The sequence below is a fragment of the Scyliorhinus torazame genome, chromosome 4, assembly GCF_047496885.1.
Source record: "Scyliorhinus torazame isolate Kashiwa2021f chromosome 4, sScyTor2.1, whole genome shotgun sequence".
NCBI classification, from domain to species: Eukaryota; Metazoa; Chordata; class Chondrichthyes; order Carcharhiniformes; family Scyliorhinidae; genus Scyliorhinus; species Scyliorhinus torazame.
Window position 1 is genome coordinate 45,844,395 of NC_092710.1, and position 18,700 is coordinate 45,863,094.

Genomic DNA, 18,700 nt, shown 5'->3' on the forward strand with positions numbered 1-18,700 from the left:
CACTATCCCTACCGATACTTATGTTCCCTGAATTCTCTCTGTCTCGTTCGCAACCCTGACGACATTCACCTGATCTCAATCCATCTTAAGAAAGAATATATCACCACAGCGGGCAATGTCCCAACCGACAATTCATCAAACACACCCATCATCAATACTCCAGTACAAATTAATAATAGCAATTAAAATGCTTAAATATTCAATTATTTAAAAAACATCTTTACAAAAAAAACAAATGTTAACTCAGCCAGGATGGTGACGGTAAAGGTAGCAATTGGAGCTGATGACATGAAGAGGTTTGGAGACCTCACCGCTCCTTTTCCTTGCTAACCGTACTCGCAGATACATGTGAGGGTGGCTGTCTGCTCGCTGTGGGACACAATGCTTCGGTTTGAAAGGCTGAAGAGACGTTAATGCACTGCCTTTAACACATCTGTGGCTACCCCCTTGGCCGAATTGCTGATAGGAGAATCTGAATCATTAATGCTCTGGGCGGTTCTTTAGAAGAATGCTTGCTTTGACCATCTTACTCCACCGAAACTGTCTGCCTTTGTTTTCATATTTAATGAAGGAAGATACTTGAAAAAATATACTACTCTGTTTGCGGTGAATACATTTAGGATGTTTGGAGATCCCGAATGTTACTATGTAAAATAAACTACATTTGCCACATTATAGTTTGGAAGAGATTGCACTGGAATGGGCGGAGAGGTGATTCAGAGAATCATCGAATTTACAGTACAGAAGGAGGCCATTCGGCCCATCGAGTCTGCACTGACCCTTGGAAAGAGCACCCGACCTAAACCCACACTTCTACCCTATCCCCGTAACCCAGTTACCCCACCTAACATATTTTGGAAAATACGGGTAATTTTCCAGATTCACCAGGGTATTACCTGGAATGAAACATTTAAGTTATGAAGAGAGGTTGGATAGGCTCGAGTGGTTTTCTCTGGAGCAGAGAAGATTGAAGGGGTGACATGATGGAGGTGGACAAGATAATGAGGGGCATGGAGAGGAAGCAGCTGTTCCTTATAGTTGAAGCGTAGGTCACGAGGCGACACACTGTGAACTTGAGGGGCAGGAGGTTTGGGGGAGATTTGACAAAAACACGTTTTAGTCAGAGTGTTGACGGTCTGGAATGGAATGCCTGGAGGGTACTCGAAGCGGGTTGCTTGATATCTTTTAAAAATATGAGTACTTGGCACGCCGTAACATTCAAGGCTATGTGCCACTTGCTGGCAAATGGGATCAGGTAAAGGGATCAGGTGCTTCCCATGTGTCGGTGCAGACGCGAGAGGCAGAAGTCTCCCTTCTTCATTCAATTCTTTATTGCTTCTGAAGATGGCTCAGAGTTCTCACATTGGCACCCTCCTTTTTGCAGCCTCCGCAATATTGCTGTTCCCTGCCCTCACTCTCATGGCAATTGGTGGATCAATGCTCTTCATTACAAACATGCAGGTATTTATCTGTCTAGGTGCGCTGCACTGCCCGAGGGCGCCGCACTGTCCGAGAGCCCTTCACTGTCCTGGAGAGCGCTGCACTGACCGAGAGTGCTGCACTGTCGGAGAGCGCTGCACAGTCCGGGAGCGCTGCACTGTCCGGGAGCGCTGCACTGTCCGAGAGCGCTGCACTGTCCGAGAGCGCTGCACTGTCCGAGAGCGCTGCACTGTCCGAGAGCCCTTCACTGCGCTGCACTGACTGAGAGCAGTGCATGCTCCGAGAACGCTGCACTGTCGGAGAGCGCTGCACTGTCCGAGAGCGCTGCACTGTCCGAGAGCGCTGCACTGCCCGGGAGCGCTGCACTGTCCGAGAGCGCTGCACTGTCCGAGAGCGCTGCACCGTCCGAGAGCGCTGCACTGTCCGAGAGCGCTGCACTGCCCGGGAGCGCTGCACTGTCCGGGAGCGCTGCACTGTCCGAGAGCGCTGCACTGTCCGAGAGCGCTGCACTGTCTGGGAGCGCTGCACTGTCCGAGAGCGCTGCACTGTCCGAGAGCGCTGCACTGTCCGAGAGCGCTGCTCTGTCCGAGAGCGCTGCACTGTCCGAGAACGCTGCACTGTCTGGGAGCGCTGCACAGTCCGAGAGCGCTGCACTGTCCGGGAGCGCTGCACTGTCCGAGAGCGCTGCACTGTCCGAGAGCGCTGCACTGTCCGAGAGTGCTGCACTGTCCGAGAGCGCTGCACTGTCAGAGAGTGCTGCACTGGCCGAGAGCGCTGCACTGGCCGAGAGCGCTGCACTGTCCGAGAGCGCTGCACTGTCTGGGAGCGCTGCACTGTCCGAGAGCGCTGCACTGTCCGAGAGCGCTGCACTGTCTGGGAGCGCTGCACTGTCCGAGAGCGCTGCACTGTCTGGGAGTGCTGCACTGACCGAGAGTGCTGCATGGTCTGGGAGCTCTGCACAGTCCGAGAGTGCTGCACTGTCCGAGAGCGCTGCACTGTCCGAGAGCGCTGCACTGTCCGAGAGCGCTGCACAGTCCGAGAGCGCTGCACTGTCCGAGAGCGCTGCACTGTCTGGGAGTGCTGCACTGACCGAGAGTGCTGCATTGTCCGAGAGCGCTGCACTGTCCGAGAACGCTGCACTGTCCGGGAGCGCTGCACTGTCCGAGAGCGATGCACTGTCCGAGAGCGCTGCATTGTCCGAGAGCGCTGCACTGTCCGAGAGCGCTGCACTGTCCGAGAGCACTGCACTGTCCGAGAGCGCTGCACCGTCCGGTAGCGCTGCACTGTCCGAGAGCACTGCATTGTCCGGGAGCGCTGCACTGTCCGAGAGCGCTGCACTGTCCGGGAGTGCTGCACTGTCCGAGAGCGCTGCACTGTCCGAGAGCGCTGCACTGTCCGAGAGCACTGCACTGTCCGAGAGCGCTGCACCGTCCGGTAGCGCTGAACTGTCCGAGAGCGCACCACTGTCCGAGAGCGCTGCACTGTCCGAGAACGCTGCACTGTCTGGGAGCGCTGCACAGTCCGAGAGCGCTGCACTGTCCGAGAGCGCAGCATTGTCCGAGAGCGCTGAACTGTCCGAGAGCGCTGCACTGTCCGAGAGCGCTGCACTGTCCGAGAGCGCTGCACTGTCTGGTCACGCTGCATTGTCCGAGAGCGCTGCACTGTCTGGGAGCGCTGCATTGTCCGAGAGCGCTGCACTGTCCGAGAGCGCTGCACTGTCTGGTCACGCTGCATTGTCCGAGAGCGCTGCACTGTCTGGTCACGCTGCATTGTCCGAGAGCGCTGCACTGTCTGGGAGCGCAGCATTGTCCGAGAGTGCTGAACTGTCCGAGAGCGCTGCACTGTCTGGTCACGCTGCATTGTCCGAGAGCGCTGCACTGTCTGGGAGCGCTGCATTGTCCGAGAGCGCTGCACTGTCCGAGAGCGCTGCACTGTCCGAGAGCGCTGCACTGTCCGAGAGTGCTGCACTGCCCGACAGCGCTGCACTGTCCGAGAGCGCTGCACTGTCCGAGAGTGCTGAACTGTCCGAGAGCACTGCATTGTCCGAGAGCGCTGCACTGTCCGAGAGCGCTGCACCGTCCGAGAGCGCTGCACTGTCCGAGAACGCTGCACTGTCTGGGAGCGCTGCACTGTCCGAGAGCGCTGCACTGTCCGAGAACGCTGCACTGTCTGGGAGCGCTGCACAGTCCGAGAGCGCTGCACTGTCCGAGAGCGCTGCACTGTCCGAGAGCGCTGCACTGTCCGAGAGCGCTGCACTGTCCGAGAACGCTGCACTGTCTGGGAGCGCTGAACTGTCCGAGAGCGCACCACTGTCCGAGAGCGCTGCACTGTCCGAGAACGCTGCACTGTCTGGGAGCGCTGCACTGTCCGAGAGCGCTGCACTGTCCGAGAACGCTGCACTGTCTGGGAGCGCTGCACAGTCCGAGAGCGCTGCACTGTCCGAGAGCGCTGCACTGTCCGAGAGCGCTGCATTGTCCGAGAGCGCTGCACTGTCCGAGAGCGCTGCACTGCCCGAGAGCGCTGCACAGTCCGAGAGCGCTGCACTGTCCGAGAGCGCTGCACTGTCCGAGAGCACTGCATTGTCCGAGAGCGCTGCACTGTCCGAGAGCACTGCACTGTCCGAGAGCACTGCATTGTCAGAGAGCGCTGCACAGTCCGAGAGCGCTGCACTGTCCGAGAGCACTGCATTGTCCGAGAGCGCTGCACAGTCCGAGAGCGCTGCACTGTCCGAGAGCGCTGCACTGTCCGAGAGCGCTGCATTGTCCGAGAGCGCTGCACTGTCCGAGAGCACTGCATTGTCCGAGAGCGCTGCACAGTCCGAGACGCTGCACTGTCCGAGAGCGCTGCACTGTCCGAGAGCGCTGCACTGTCCGAGAGCGCTGCACTGTCTGGGAGCGCTGCACTGTCCGAGAGCGCTGCACTGTCCGAGAACGCTGCACTGTCTGGGAGCGCTGCACAGTCCGAGAGCGCTGCACTGTCCGAGAGCGCTGCATTGTCCGAGAGCGCTGCACTGTCCGAGAGCGCTGCATTGTCCGAGAGCGCTGCACTGTCCGAGAGCGCTGCACTGCCCGAGAGCGCTGCATTGTCCGAGAGCGCTGCACTGTCCGAGAGCGCTGCACTGCCCGAGAGCGCTGCACTGTCCGAGAGTGCTGCACTGCCCGAGAGTGCTGCACTGTCCGGGAGCGCTGCACTGTCCGAGAGCGCTGCACTGTCCGAGAGCGCTGCACTGTCCGAGAGCGCTGCACTGTCCGAGAGCGCTGCACTGTCCGAGAGCGCTGCACTGTCCGAGAGCGCTGCACAGTCCGGGAGCGCTGCACTGTCCGGGAGCGCTGCACTGTCCGAGAGCGCTGCACTGTCCGAGAGCGCTGCACTGTCCGAGAGCGCTGCACTGTCCGAGAGCACTGCACTGTCTGAGAGCGCTGCACTGTCCAAGAGCGCTGCACTGTCCGAGAGCGCTGCACAGTCCGAGAGCGCTGCACTGTCCGAGAGCGCTGCACTGTCTGGGAGCGCTGCACTGTCCGAGAGCTCCGCACTGTCCGAGAGTGCTGCACTGTCCGAGAGTGCTGCACTGTCCGAGTGCGCTGCACTGTCCGGGAGCGCTGCTCTGTCCGAGAGCGCTGCACTGCCCGAGAGTGCTGCACTGTCCGAGAGCGTTGCACTGTCCGAGGCACTGCTCTGCCCGAGAGCGCTGCACTGTCCGAGAGCGCTGCACTGTCCGAGAGCGCTGCACTGTCCGAGAGCGCTGCACTGTCCGAGAGCGCTGCACTGTCTGGGAGCGCTGCACTGCCCGAGAGCGCTGCACTGTCTGGGAGCGCTGCACTGTCCGAGAGCGCTGCATGGTCTGGGAGCGCTGCACTGTCCGAGAGCGCTGCACTGTCCGAGAGCGCTGCACTGTCCGAGAGCGCTGCACTGTCCGAGAGCGCTGCACTGTCTGGGAGCGCTGCACTGCCCGAGAGCGCTGCACTGTCTGGGAGCGCTGCACTGTCCGAGAGCGCTGCACTGTCCGAGAGCGCTGCACTGTCCGAGAGCGCTGCACTGTCCGAGAGCGCTGCACTGTCCGAGAGCGCTGCACTGTCCGAGAGCGCTGTACTGTCCGAGAGTGCTGCACTGTCCGGGAGCGCTGCACTGTCTGGGAGCGCTGCACTGTCCGAGAGCGCTGCACTGTCCGAGAGCGCTGCACTGTCCGAGAGCGCTGTACTGTCCGAGAGCGCTGCACTGTCCGAGAGCGCTGCACTGTCCGAGAGCGCTGCACTGTCCGAGAGCGCTGCACTGTCCGAGAGCGCTGCATTGTCCGAGAGCGCTGCACTGTCCGAGAGCGCTGCACTGTCCGAGAGCGCTGCACTGTCCGAGAGCGCTGCACCGTCCGAGAGCGCTGTACTGTCCGAGAGCGCTGCACTGTCCGAGAGCGCTGCACTGTCCGAGAGCGCTGCACTGTCCGAGAGCGCTGCACTGTCCGAGAGCGCTGCACTGTCCGAGAGTGCTGCACTGTCCGAGAGTGCTGCACTGCCCGAGAGCGCTGCACTGCCCGAGAGCACTGCACTGTCCAAGAGCGCTGCACTGTCTGGAAGTGCTGCACTGTCCGAGATCGCTGCACTGTCCGAGAGCGCTGCATTGTCCGAGAGCGCTGCACTGTTCGAGAGCGCTGCACTGTCCGAGAGCGCTGTACTGTCCGAGAGCGCAGCACTGTCCGAGAGCGCTGCACTGTCTGGGAGCGCTGCACTGCCCGAGAGCGCTGCACTGTCTGGGAGCGCTGCACTGTCAGGGAGCGTTGCACTGTCCGAGAGCGCTGCACTGTCCGAGAGCGCTGCACTGTCCGAGAGCGCTGCACTGTCCGAGAGCGCTGTACTGTCCGAGAGCGCTGCACTGTCCGAGAGCGCTGTACTGTCCGAGAGCGCTGCACTGTCCGAGAGCGCTGCACTGTCCGAGAGTGCTGCACTGTCCGAGAGTGCTGCACTGTCCGAGAGCGCTGCACTGTCCGAGAGTGCTGCACTGTCTGGGAGCGCTGCACTGTCCGAGAGCGCTGCACTGTCTGGGAGCGCTGCACTGTCCGAGAGCGCTGCACTGTCCGAGAGCGCTGCACTGTCCGAGAGCGCTGCACTGTCCGAGAGCGCTGCACTGTCCGAGAGCGCTGCACTGTCCGAGAGCGCTGCACTGTCTGGGAGCGCTGCACTGCCCGAGACCGCTGCACTGTCTGGGAGCGCTGCACTGTCCGAGAGCGCTGCATGGTCTGGGAGCGCTGCACTGTCCGAGAGCGCTGCACTGTCTGGGAGCGCTGCACTGTCCGAGAGCGCTGCACTGTCCGAGAGCGCTGCACTGTCTGGGAGCGCTGCACTGTCTGGGAGCGCTGCACTGTCCGAGAGCGCTGCACTGTCTGGGAGCGCTGCACTGTCCGAGAGCGCTGCACTGTCCAAGAGCGTTGCACTGTCCGAGAACGCTGCACTGTCTGGGAGCGCTGCACTGTCCGAGAGCGCTGCACTGTCCAGGAGCGCTGCATGGTCCGAGAGCGCTGCACTGTCCGAGAGCGCTGTGCTGTCCAAGAGCGCTGCACTGTCCAAGAGCGTTGCACTGTCCGAGAGAGCTGCACTGTCCGGGAGCGCTGCACTGTCCGAGAGCGCTGCACTGTCCGAGAGCGCTGCACTGTCCAGGAGCGCTGCATGGTCCGAGAGCGCTGCACTGTCCGAGAGAGCTGCACTGTCCGGGAGCGCTGCACTGTCCGAGAGAGCTGCACTGTCCGGGAGCGCTGCACTGTCCGAGAGCGCTGCACTGTCCAGGAGCGCTGCATGGTCCGAGAGCGCTGCACTGTCCAAGAGCGCTGCACTGTCCAAGAGCGTTGCACTGTCCGAGAGAGCTGCACTGTCCGGGAGCGCTGCACTGTCCGAGAGCGCTGCACTGTCCAGGAGCGCTGCATGGTCCGAGAGCGCTGCACTGTCCGAGAGCGCTGTGCTGTCCAAGAGCGCTGCACTGTCCAAGAGCGTTGCACTGTCCGAGAGAGCTGCACTGTCCGAGAGCGCTGCACTGTCCGAGAGCGCTGCACTGTCCGGGAGCGCTGCACTTTCCGAGAGCGCTGCACTGTCTGGGAGCGCTGCACTGCCCGAGAGCGCTGCACTGTCCGAGAGCACTGCACTGTCCGAGAGTGCTGCACTGTCCGAGAGAGCTGCACTGTCCGGGAGCGCTGCACTGTCCGAGAGCACTGCACTGTCCGAGAGTGCTGCACTGTCCGAGAGAGCTGCACTGTCCGGGAGCGCTGCACTGTCCGAGAGCACTGCACTGTCCGAGAGCGCTGCACTGTCCGAGAGTGCTGCACTGTCCGAGAGTGCTGCACTGCCCGAGAGTGCTGCACTGACCGAGAGTGCTGCACTGTCCGAGAGTGCTGCACTGTCCGGGAGCGCTGCACTGTCCGAGAGCACTGCACTGTCTGGGAGCGCTGCACTGTCCGAGAGTGCTGCACTGTCCGAGAGCGCTGCACTGTCCGAGAGCACTGCACTGTCTGGGAGCGCTGCACTGTCCGAGAGCGCTGCACTGGCCGGGAGCGCTGCACTGTCCGAGAGCGCTGCACTGTCCGAGAGCGCTGCACTGTCTGGGAGCGCTGCACTGTCTGGTCACGCTGCACTGTCTGGGAGCGCTGCACTGTCCGAGAGCGCTGTGCTGTCCGAGAGCGCTGCACTGTCCGAGAGCGCTGCACTGTTAGAGAGCGCTGCACTGTCCGAGAGCGCTGCACTGTCCGAGAGCGCTGCACTGTCCGAGAGCGCTGCACTGTCCGAGAGCGCTGCACTGTCCGAGAGCGCTGCACTGTCCGAGAGCGCTGCACTGTCTGGGAGTGCTGCACTGTGCGAGAGCGCTGCACTGTCCGGGAGCACTGCACTGTGCGAGAGCGCTGCACTGTCCGAGAGCGCTGCACTGTCTGAGAGCGCTGCACTGCCCGAGAGCGCTGCACTGTCCGGTAGCGCTGCACTGTCCGAGAGCGCTGCACTGCCCGAGAGCGCTGCACTGTCCGAGAGCGCTGCACTGTCTGGGAGCGCTGCACAGTCCGAGAGCGCTGCACTGTCCGAGAGCGCTGCACTGTCCGCGAGCGCTGCACTGCCCGAGAGCGCTGCACTGTCCGAGAGCGCTGCACTGTCTGGGAGCGCTGCACAGTCCGAGAGCGCTGCACTGTCTGGGAGCGCTGCACTGCCCGAGAGCGCTGCACAGTCCGAGAGCGCTGCACTGTCTGAGAGCGCTGCACTGTCCGAGAGCGCTGCACTGTCCGAGAGCGCTGCACTGTCCGAGAGCGCTGCACTGTCTGGGAGCGCTGCACTGACCGAGAGCGCTGCACTGTCTGAGAGCGCTGCACTGTCTGGGAGCGCTGCACTGACCGAGAGCGCTGCACTGTCTGGGAGCGCTGCATTGTCCGAGAGCGCTGCACTGTCCGAGAGCGCTGCTCTGTCCGAGAGCGCTGCATTGTCCGAGAGCGCTGCACTGTCCGAGAGCGCTGCACTGTCTGGGAGCGCTGCACTGACCGAGAGCGCTGCACTGTCCGAGAGCGCTGCACTGTCTGGGAGCGCTGCACTGTCCGAGAGCGCTGCACTGTCCGAGAGCGCTGCACTGTCTGGGAGCGCTGCACTGACCGAGAGCGCTGCACTGTCTGGGAGCGCTGCACTGACCGAGAGCGCTGCACTGTCCGAGAGCACTGCACTGTCCGGGAGCGCTGCACTGTCTGAGAGCGCTGCACTGCCCGAGAGCGCTGCACTGTCTGGGAGCGCTGCACTGTCTGGGAGCGCTGCACTGTCCGGGAGCGCTGCACTGTCTGGGCGCGCTGCACTGTCCGAGAGCGCTGCACTGTCCAGGAGCGCTGCATGGTCCGAGAGCGCTGCACTGTCCGAGAGCGCTGTGCTGTCCAAGAGCGCTGCACTGTCCAAGAGCGTTGCACTGTCCGAGAGAGCTGCACTGTCCGAGAGCGCTGTACTGTACAGGAGCGCTGCACTGTCCGAGAGCGCTGCACTGTCCAGGAGCGCTGCACTGTCCGAGAGCGCTGCACTGTCTGGCAGCGTTGCACTGTCCGAGAGCGCTGCACTGTCCGAGAGCGCTGCACTGTCCGAGAGCGTTGCACTGTCCGAGAGCGCTGCACTGTCCGAGAGCGTTGCACTGTCCGAGAGCGCTGCACTGTCCGAGAGCGTTGCACTGTCCGAGAGCGCTGCACTGTCCGAGAGCGCTGCACTGTCCGGGAGCGCTGCACTGTCCGGTAGCGCTGCACTGTCCGAGAGCGCTGCACTGTCCGAGAGCGCTGCACTGTCCGAGAGTGCTGCACTGTCCGAGAGCGCTGTACTGTCCGAGAGCGCTGCACCGTCCGAGAGCGCTGTACTGTCCGAGAGTGCTGCACTGTCCGAGAGCGCTGCACTGTCCGAGAGCGCTGCACTGTCCGAGAGCGCTGCACTGTCCGAGAGCGCTGTACTGTCCGAGAGCGCTGCACCGTCCGAGAGCGCTGTACTATACAGGAGCGCTGCACTGTCCGAGAGCGCTGCACTGTCCAGGAGCGCTGCACTGTCCGAGAGCGCTGCACTGTCTGAGAGCGTTGCACTGTCCGAGAGCGCTGCACTGTCCGAGAGCGCTGCACTGTCCGAGAGCGCTGCACAGTGCGAGAGCGCTGCACCGTCCGAGAGCGTTGCACTGTCCGAGAGCGCTGCACCGTCCGGGAGCGCTGTACTGTCCGAGAGCGCTGCACCGTCCGGTAGCGCTGCACTGTCCGAGAGCGTTGCACTGTCCGAGAGCGCTGCACCGTCCGAGAGCGCTGTACTGTCCGAGAGCGCTGCACCGTCCGGTAGCGCTGCACTGTCCGAGAGCGCTGCACTGTCCGAGAGCGCTGCATTGTCCGAGAGCGCTGCACTGTCCGAGAGCGCTGCACTGTCTGGGAGCGTTGCACTGTCCGAGAGTGCTGCACTGTTCGAGAGCGCTGCACTGTCCGAGAACGCTGCTCTGTCCGAGAGCGCTGCACTGTCTGGGAGCGTTGCACTGTCCGAGAGCGCTGCACTGTCCGAGAGCGCTGCACTGTCCGACAGCGTTGCACTGTCCAGGAGTGCTGCACTGTCCGGTAGCGCTGCACTGTCCGGGAGTGCTGCACTGTCCGGGAGTGCTGCACTGTCCGAGAGCGCTGCACTGTCCGACAGCGTTGCACTGTCCAGGAGCGCTGCACTGTCCGGTAGCGCTGCACTGTCCGGGAGTGCTGCACTGTCCGAGAGCGCTGCACTGTCCGACAGCGTTGCACTGTCCAGGAGCGCTGCACTGTCCGGTAGCGCTGCATTGTCCGAGAGCGCTGCACTGTCCGAGAGCGTTGCACTGTCCGAGAACGCTGCACTGTCCGAGAGCGCTGCACTGCCCGAGAGTGCTGCACTGTCTGGGAGCGTTGCACTGTCCGAGAGCGCTGCACTGTCCGAGAGCGCTGCACTGTCCGAGAGCGCTGCATTGTCCGAGAGCGCTGCACTGTCCGACAGCGTTGCACTGTCCGAGAGCGCTGCACTGTCCGAGAGCGTTGCACTGTCCGAGAGCGCTGCACTGTCCGAGAGCGCTGCATTGTCCGAGAGCGCTGCACTGTCCGAGAGCGCTGCATTGTCCGAGAGCGCTGCACTGTCCGAGAGCGCTGCATTGTCCGAGAGCGCTGCACTGTCCGAGAGCACTGCACTGTCCGAGAACGCTGCACTGTCCGAGAGCGCTGCACTGTCCGAGAGCGCTGCACTGTCCGAGAGCGCTGCATTGTCCGAGAGCGCTGCACTGTCCGAGAGCGCTGCATTGTCCGAGAGCGCTGCACTGTCCGAGAGCGCTGCATTGTCCGAGAGCGCTGCACTGTCCGAGAGCACTGCACTGTCCGAGAACGCTGCACTGTCCGAGAGCGCTGCACTGTCCGAGAGTGCTGCACTGCCCGAGAGTGCTGCACTGTCTGGGAGCGTTGCACTGTCCGGGAGCGCTGCACTGTCCGAGAGCGCTGCACTGTCCGAGAGTGCTGCACTGTCCGAGAGCGCTGCTCTGTCCGAGAGCGCTGCACTGTCCGAGAGCGCTGCTCTGTCCGAGAGTGCTGCACTGTCCGAGAGCGCTGTACTGTCCGAGAGCGCTGCACCGTCCGGTAGCGCTGCACTGTCCGAGACCGCTGCACTGTCCGAGAGCGCTGAATTGTCCGAGAGCGCTGCACTGTCCGAGAGAACTGCACTGTCCGAGAACGCTGCACTGTCCGAGAGCGCTGCACTACCCGAGAGCACTGCACTGTCCGAGAGCACTGCACTGTCCGGGAGCACTGCACTGTGCGAGAGCGCTGCACTGTCCGAGAGCGCTGCACTGCCTGAGAGCGCTGCACTGTCCGAGAGCGCTGCACTGCCTGAGAGCGCTGCACTGTCTGGGAGCGCTGCACTGTCCGAGAGCACTGCACTGTCCGAGAGCACTGCACTGTCCGAGAGCACTGCACTGTCCGAGAGCACTGCACTGTCCGGGAGCGCTGCACTGTCCGAGAGCGCTGCACTGTCCGAGAGCGCTGCACTGCCTGAGAGCGCTGCACTGTCTGGGAGCGCTGCACTGTCCAAGAGCGCTGCACTGTCTGGGAGCGCTGCACTGTCCGAGAGCGCTGCACTGTCCGAGAGCGCTGCACTGCCTGAGAGCGCTGCACTGTCTGGGAGCGCTGCACTGTCCAAGAGCGCTGCACTGTCTGGGAGCGCTTCACTGTCCGAGAGCGCTGCACTGCCCGAGAGTGCTGCACTGTCCGAGAGCGCTGCACTGTCCAAGAGCGCTGTGCTGTCCAAGAGCGCTGCATGGTCTGAGAGCGCTGCACTGTCCGAGAGTGCTGCACTGTCCGAGAGCGCTGCACTGTCCGAGAGTGCTGAACTGTCCGAGAGCGCTGCACTGTCCGAGAGCGCTGCACTGTCCAAGAGTGCTGAACTGTCCGAGAGCGCTGCACTGTCCGAGAGCGCTGCACTGTCCGAGAGCGCTGCACTGTCCGAGAGTGCTGCACTGTCCGAGAACACTGCACTGTCCGAGAGCGCTGCACTGTCCGAGAGCGCTGCACTGTCCGAGAACACTGCACTGTCCGAGAGCGCTGCACTGTCCAAGAGTGCTGAACTGTCCGAGAGCGCTGAACTGTCCAAGAGTGCTGAACTGTCCGAGAGTGCTGCACTGTCCGAGAACACTGCACTGTCCGAGAGCGCTGCACTGTCCGAGAGCGCTGCACTGTCCAAGAGTGCTGAACTGTCCGAGAGCGCTGCACTGTCCGAGAGCGCTGCACTGCCCGAGAGCGCTGCACTGACCGAGAGCGCTGCACTGCCCGAGAGCGCTGCACTGTCCGAGAGCGCTGCACTGTCCGGGAGTGCTGCACTGTCCGAGAGTACTGCACTGCCCGAGAGCACTGCACTGTCCAGGAGTGCTGCACTGTCCGAGAGCGCTGCACTGTCCGAGAGCGCTGCACTGTCTGAGAGCGCTGCACTGTCCGGGAGTGCTGCACTGACCGAGAGTGCTGCACTGCCCGAGAGCACTGCACTGTCCGGGAGCGCTGCATGGTCTGAGAGCGCTGCACTGTCCGAGAGCGCTGCACTGTCCGAGAGCGTTGCACTGCCCGAGAGCGCTGCACTGTCCGAGAGCGCTGCACTGTCTGGGAGCGCTGCACAGTCCGAGAGCGCTGCACTGTCCGGGAGCGCTGCACTGTCCGAGAGCTCTGCACTGTCGGAGAGCGCTGCACTGTCCGAGAGCGCTGCACTGTCCGAGAACGCTGTACTGTCCGAGAGTGCTGCACTGTCCGAGGCACTGCACTGTCCGGGAGCGCTGCATGGTCTGAGAGCGCTGCACTGTCCGAGAGCGCTGCACTGTCCGAGAGCGTTGCTCTGTCCGGGAGTGCTGCACTGTCTGAGAGCGCTGCACTGTCCGGGAGCGCTGCACTGACCGAGAGTGCTGCACTGCCCGAGAGCACTGCACTGTCCGGGAGCGCTGCATGGTCTGAGAGCGCTGCACTGTCCGAGAGCGCTGCACTGTCCGAGAACGCTATACTGTCCGAGAGTGCTGCACTGTCCGAGGCACTGCACTGTCCGGGAGCGCTGCATGGTCTGAGAGCGCTGCACTGTCCGAGAGCACTGCACTGTCCGAGAGCGTTGCACTGCCCGAGAGCGCTGCACTGTCCGAGAGCGCTGCACTGTCCGAGAGCGCTGCACTGTCCGAGAGCGTTGCACTGCCCGAGAGCGCTGCACTGTCCGAGAGCGCTGCACTGTCCGAGATCACTGCACTGTCCGAGAGCGCTGCACTGTCCGAGAGCGCTGCACTGTCCGAGAGCGCTGCACTGTCCGAGAGCGCTGCACTGTCCGGGAGCGCTGCACTGCCCGAGAGCACTGCACTGTCCGAGAGCGCTGCACTGTCCGAGAGCGCTGCACTGCCCGAGAGCACTGCACTGTCCGAGAGCGCTGCACTGTCCGAGAGCACTGCACTGTCCGAGAGCGCTGCACTGTCTGGGAGCGCTGCACTGTCCGAGAGCTCTGCACTGTCCGAGAGCGCTGCACTGTCCGAGAGCGCTGCACTGTCCGAGAGCACTGCACTGTCCGAGAGCGCTGCACTGTCTGGGAGTGCTGCACTGTCCGAGATCGCTGCATTGTCCGAGAGCGCTGCACTGTCCGAGAGCGCTGCACTGTCCGAGAGCGCTGCACTGTCTGGGAGCGCTGCACTGTCCGAGAGCGCTGCACTGTCCGAGAGCTCTGCACTGTCCGAGAGCGCTGCACTGTCCGAGAGCGCTGCACTGTCTGGGAGCGCTGCACTGTCCGAGAGCGCTGCACTGTTCGAGAGCGCTGCACTGTTCGAGAGCGCTGCACTGTCCGAGAGCGCTGCACTGTTCGAGAGTGCTGCACTGTCCGAGAGCGCTGCACTGTCCGAGAGCGCTGCACTGCCCGAGAGCGCTGCACTGTCCGAGAGCGCTGCACTGTCCGGGAGCGCTGCACTGTCCAAGTGCGCTGCACTGTCCGAGAGCGCTGCACTGTCCGAGAGCGCTGCACTGTCCGGGAGCGCTGCACTGTCCAAGTGCGCTGCACTGTCCGAGAGCGCTGCACTGTCCGAGAGCGCTGCACTGTCCGGGAGCGCTGCACTGTCCGAGAGCGCTGCACTGTCCGAGAGCGCTGCACTGTCCGAGAGCGCTGTGCTGTCCGAGAGCGCTGCACTGTCCGAGAGCGCTGCACTGTCCGGGAGCGCTGCACTGTCCGACAGCGTTGCACTGTCCGAGAACACTGCATTGTCCGAGAGTGCTGCACTGTCTGGGAGCGCTGCACTGTCCGGGAGCGCTGCACTGTCCGACAGCGTTGCACTGTCCGAGAGCACTGCACTGTCCGAGAGCGCTGCACTGTCCGAGAGCGCTGCACTGTCCGAGAACACTGCATTGTCCGAGAGTGCTGCACTGTCTGGGAGCGCTGCACTGTCCGGGAGCGCTGCACTGTCCGACAGCGTTGCACTGTCCGAGAGCACTGCACTGTCCGAGAGCGCTGCACTGTCCGAGAGCGCTGCACTGTCCGAGAGCGCTGCACTGTCTGGGAGCGCTGCACTGTCCGAGAGCGCTGCACTGCCCGAGAGCGCAGCACTGTCCGAGAACACTGCATTGTCCGAGAGTGCTGCACTGTCCGAGAACACTGCACTGTCCGAGAGCGCTGCACTGACCGAGAGCGCTGCACTGTCCGAGAGCGCTGCACTGTCCGAGAGCGCTGCACTGTCTGGGAGCGTTGCACTGTCCGGGAGCGCTGCACTGTCCGGTAGCGCTGCACTGTCCGAGAACACTGCACTGTCCGAGAGCGCTGCACTGCCCGAGAACGCTGCACTGTCTGGGAGCGCTGCACTGTCCGAGAGCGCTGCACTGTCCGAGAGCGCTGCACTGTCCGAGAACACTGCACTGTCCGAGAGCGCTGCACTGTCCGGTAGCGCTGCACTGTCCGAGAACACTGCACTGTCCGAGAGCGCTGCACTGTCCGAGAGCGCTGCACTGTCTGGGAGCGCTGCACTGTCCGAGAGCGCTGCACTGTCCGAGAGCGCTGCACTACCCGAGAGCACTGCACTGTCCGAGAGCGCTGCACTGTCCGAGAGCGCTGCACTGTCCGAGAGCGCTGCACTGTCCGAGAGCGCTGCACTGTCCGAGAGCACTGCACTGTCCGAGAGCGCTGCACTGTCCGAGAGCGCTGCACTGTCCGAGAGCGCTGCACTGTCCGAGAGCGCTGCATTGTCCGAGAGTGCTGCATTGTCCGAGAGTGCTGCACTGTCCGAGAACACTGCACTGTCCGAGAGCACTGCACTGTCCGGGAGCGTTGCACTGTCCGAGAGTGCTGCACTGTCCGAGAGTGCTGCATTGTCCGAGAGTGCTGCACTGTCCGAGAGCACTGCACTGTCCGGGAGCGTTGCACTGTCCGAGAGTGCTGCATTGTCCGAGAGCGCTGCACTGACCGAGAGTGCTGCACTGTGCGAGAGCGCTGCACTGTCCGAGAGCGCTGCACTGTCCGAGAGCGCTGCACTGACCGAGAGCGCTGCACTGTCCGAGAGCGCTGCACTACCCGAGAGCACTGCACTGTCCGAGAGCACTGCACTGTCCGGGAGCGCTGTACTGTCTGAGAGCGCTGCACTGACCGAGAGCGCTGCATTGTCCGAGAGCGCTGCACTGTCCGAGAGCGCTGCACTGTCCGAGAGCGCTGCACTGTCCGAGAGCGCTGCACTGTCCGAGAGCGCTGCACTGTCCGAGAGCGCTGCACCGTCCGAGAGCGCTGCACCGTCCGAGAGCACTGCACTGTCCGAGAGCGCACCACTGTCCGAGAGCGCGGCACTGTCCGAGAGCGCTGCACCGTCCGAGAGTGCTGCACTGTCCGAGAGCACTGCACTGTCCGAGAGCGCTGCACTGTCCGAGAGCTCTGCACTGTCCGAGAGCGCACCACTGTCCGAGAGCGCTGCACTGTCCGAGAGATCTGCACTGTCCGAGAGCGCTGCACTGTCCGAGAGCGCTGCACTGTCCGAGAGGTCACCACTTTCCGAGAGCGCTGCAATGTCCGAGAGCGCTGCACTGCCCGAGAGCGTTGCACTGCCCGAGAGCGCTGCACTGCCCGAGAGCGCTGCACTGTCCGAGAGGTCACCACTTTCCGAGAGCGCTGCAATGTCCGAGAGCGCTGCACTGTCCGGGAGCGCTGCACTGTCCGAGAGCGCTGCACTGCCCGAGAGCGCAGCACTGTCCGAGAGCGCTGCACTGTCCGAGAGCACTGCACTGCCCGAGAGCATTGCACTGTCTGGGAGCGCTGCACTGTCTGAGAGCGCTGCACTGTCTGAGAGCGCTGCACTGTCTGAGGGAGCTGTGCTGTCTGTGTGCGCTGCACTGTCCGGGAGCGCTGCACTGTCCGAGAGCGCTGCACTGTCCGAGAGCGCTGCACTGTCCGGGAGCGCTGCACTGACCAAGAGTGCTGCACTGTCTGAGGGAGCTGTGCTGTCTGTGTGCACTGCACTGACTGAGAGCGCTGCACTGTCTGAGAGCGCTGCACTGTCTGAGGGAGCTGTGCTGTCTGTGTGCGCTGCACTGTCCGAGAGCGCTGCACTGACCGAGAGCGCTGCACTGTCCGGGAGCGCTGCAATGTCCGAGAGTGCTGCACTGTCCGAGAGCGCTGCACTGTCCGAGAGCACTGCACTGTCCGAGAGTGCTGCACTGTCCGAGAGCGCTGCACTGTCCGAGAGCGCTGCACTGTCCGAGAGCGCTGCACTGTCCGAGAGCGCTGCACTGTCCGGGAGCGCTGCACCGTCCGAGAGTGCTGCACTGTCCGAGAGCGCTGCACTGTCCGGGAGCGCTGCACTGTCCAAGTGCGCTGCACTGTCCGAGAGCGCTGCACTGTCCGAGAGCGCTGCACTGTCCGGGAGCGCTGCACTGTCCAAGTGCGCTGCACTGTCCGAGAGCGCTGCACTGTCCGAGAGCGCTGCACTGTCCGGGAGCGCTGCACTGTCCGAGAGCGCTGCACTGTCCGAGAGCGCTGCACTGTCCGAGAGCGCTGTGCTGTCCGAGAGCGCTGCACTGTCCGAGAGCGCTGCACTGTCCGGGAGCGCTGCACTGTCCGACAGCGTTGCACTGTCCGAGAACACTGCATTGTCCGAGAGTGCTGCACTGTCTGGGAGCGCTGCACTGTCCGGGAGCGCTGCACTGTCCGACAGCGTTGCACTGTCCGAGAGCACTGCACTGTCCGAGAGCGCTGCACTGTCCGAGAGCGCTGCACTGTCCGAGAACACTGCATTGTCCGAGAGTGCTGCACTGTCTGGGAGCGCTGCACTGTCCGGGAGCGCTGCACTGTCCGACAGCGTTGCACTGTCCGAGAGCACTGCACTGTCCGAGAGCGCTGCACTGTCCGAGAGCGCTGCACTGTCCGAGAGCGCTGCACTGTCTGGGAGCGCTGCACTGTCCGAGAGCGCTGCACTGCCCGAGAGCGCAGCACTGTCCGAGAACACTGCATTGTCCGAGAGTGCTGCACTGTCCGAGAACACTGCACTGTCCGAGAGCGCTGCACTGACCGAGAGCGCTGCACTGTCCGAGAGCGCTGCACTGTCCGAGAGCGCTGCACTGTCTGGGAGCGTTGCACTGTCCGGGAGCGCTGCACTGTCCGGTAGCGCTGCACTGTCCGAGAACACTGCACTGTCCGAGAGCGCTGCACTGCCCGAGAACGCTGCACTGTCTGGGAGCGCTGCACTGTCCGAGAGCGCTGCACTGTCCGAGAGCGCTGCACTGTCCGAGAACACTGCACTGTCCGAGAGCGCTGCACTGTCCGGTAGCGCTGCACTGTCCGAGAACACTGCACTGTCCGAGAGCGCTGCACTGTCCGAGAGCGCTGCACTGTCTGGGAGCGCTGCACTGTCCGAGAGCGCTGCACTGTCCGAGAGCGCTGCACTACCCGAGAGCACTGCACTGTCCGAGAGCGCTGCACTGTCCGAGAGCGCTGCACTGTCCGAGAGCGCTGCACTGTCCGAGAGCGCTGCACTGTCCGAGAGCACTGCACTGTCCGAGAGCGCTGCACTGTCCGAGAGCGCTGCACTGTCCGAGAGCGCTGCACTGTCCGAGAGCGCTGCATTGTCCGAGAGTGCTGCATTGTCCGAGAGTGCTGCACTGTCCGAGAACACTGCACTGTCCGAGAGCACTGCACTGTCCGGGAGCGTTGCACTGTCCGAGAGTGCTGCACTGTCCGAGAGTGCTGCATTGTCCGAGAGTGCTGCACTGTCCGAGAGCACTGCACTGTCCGGGAGCGTTGCACTGTCCGAGAGTGCTGCATTGTCCGAGAGCGCT

At 63.3% G+C, this 18,700-nt stretch overlaps 1 protein-coding gene across 1 annotated transcript in view; it reads left to right on the forward strand.

Annotated features, from left to right (window-relative positions):
- The window catches only part of LOC140411324 (equilibrative nucleobase transporter 1-like), an 82,040-nt gene that overhangs the window by 11,845 nt on the left and 51,495 nt on the right, over window positions 1-18,700 (forward strand). The window contains exon 4 of the mRNA XM_072500445.1: window positions 1,385-1,461. Coding sequence (XP_072356546.1) covers window positions 1,385-1,461 — 77 coding nt within the window. The remainder of the gene's footprint in view (window positions 1-1,384; window positions 1,462-18,700) is intronic.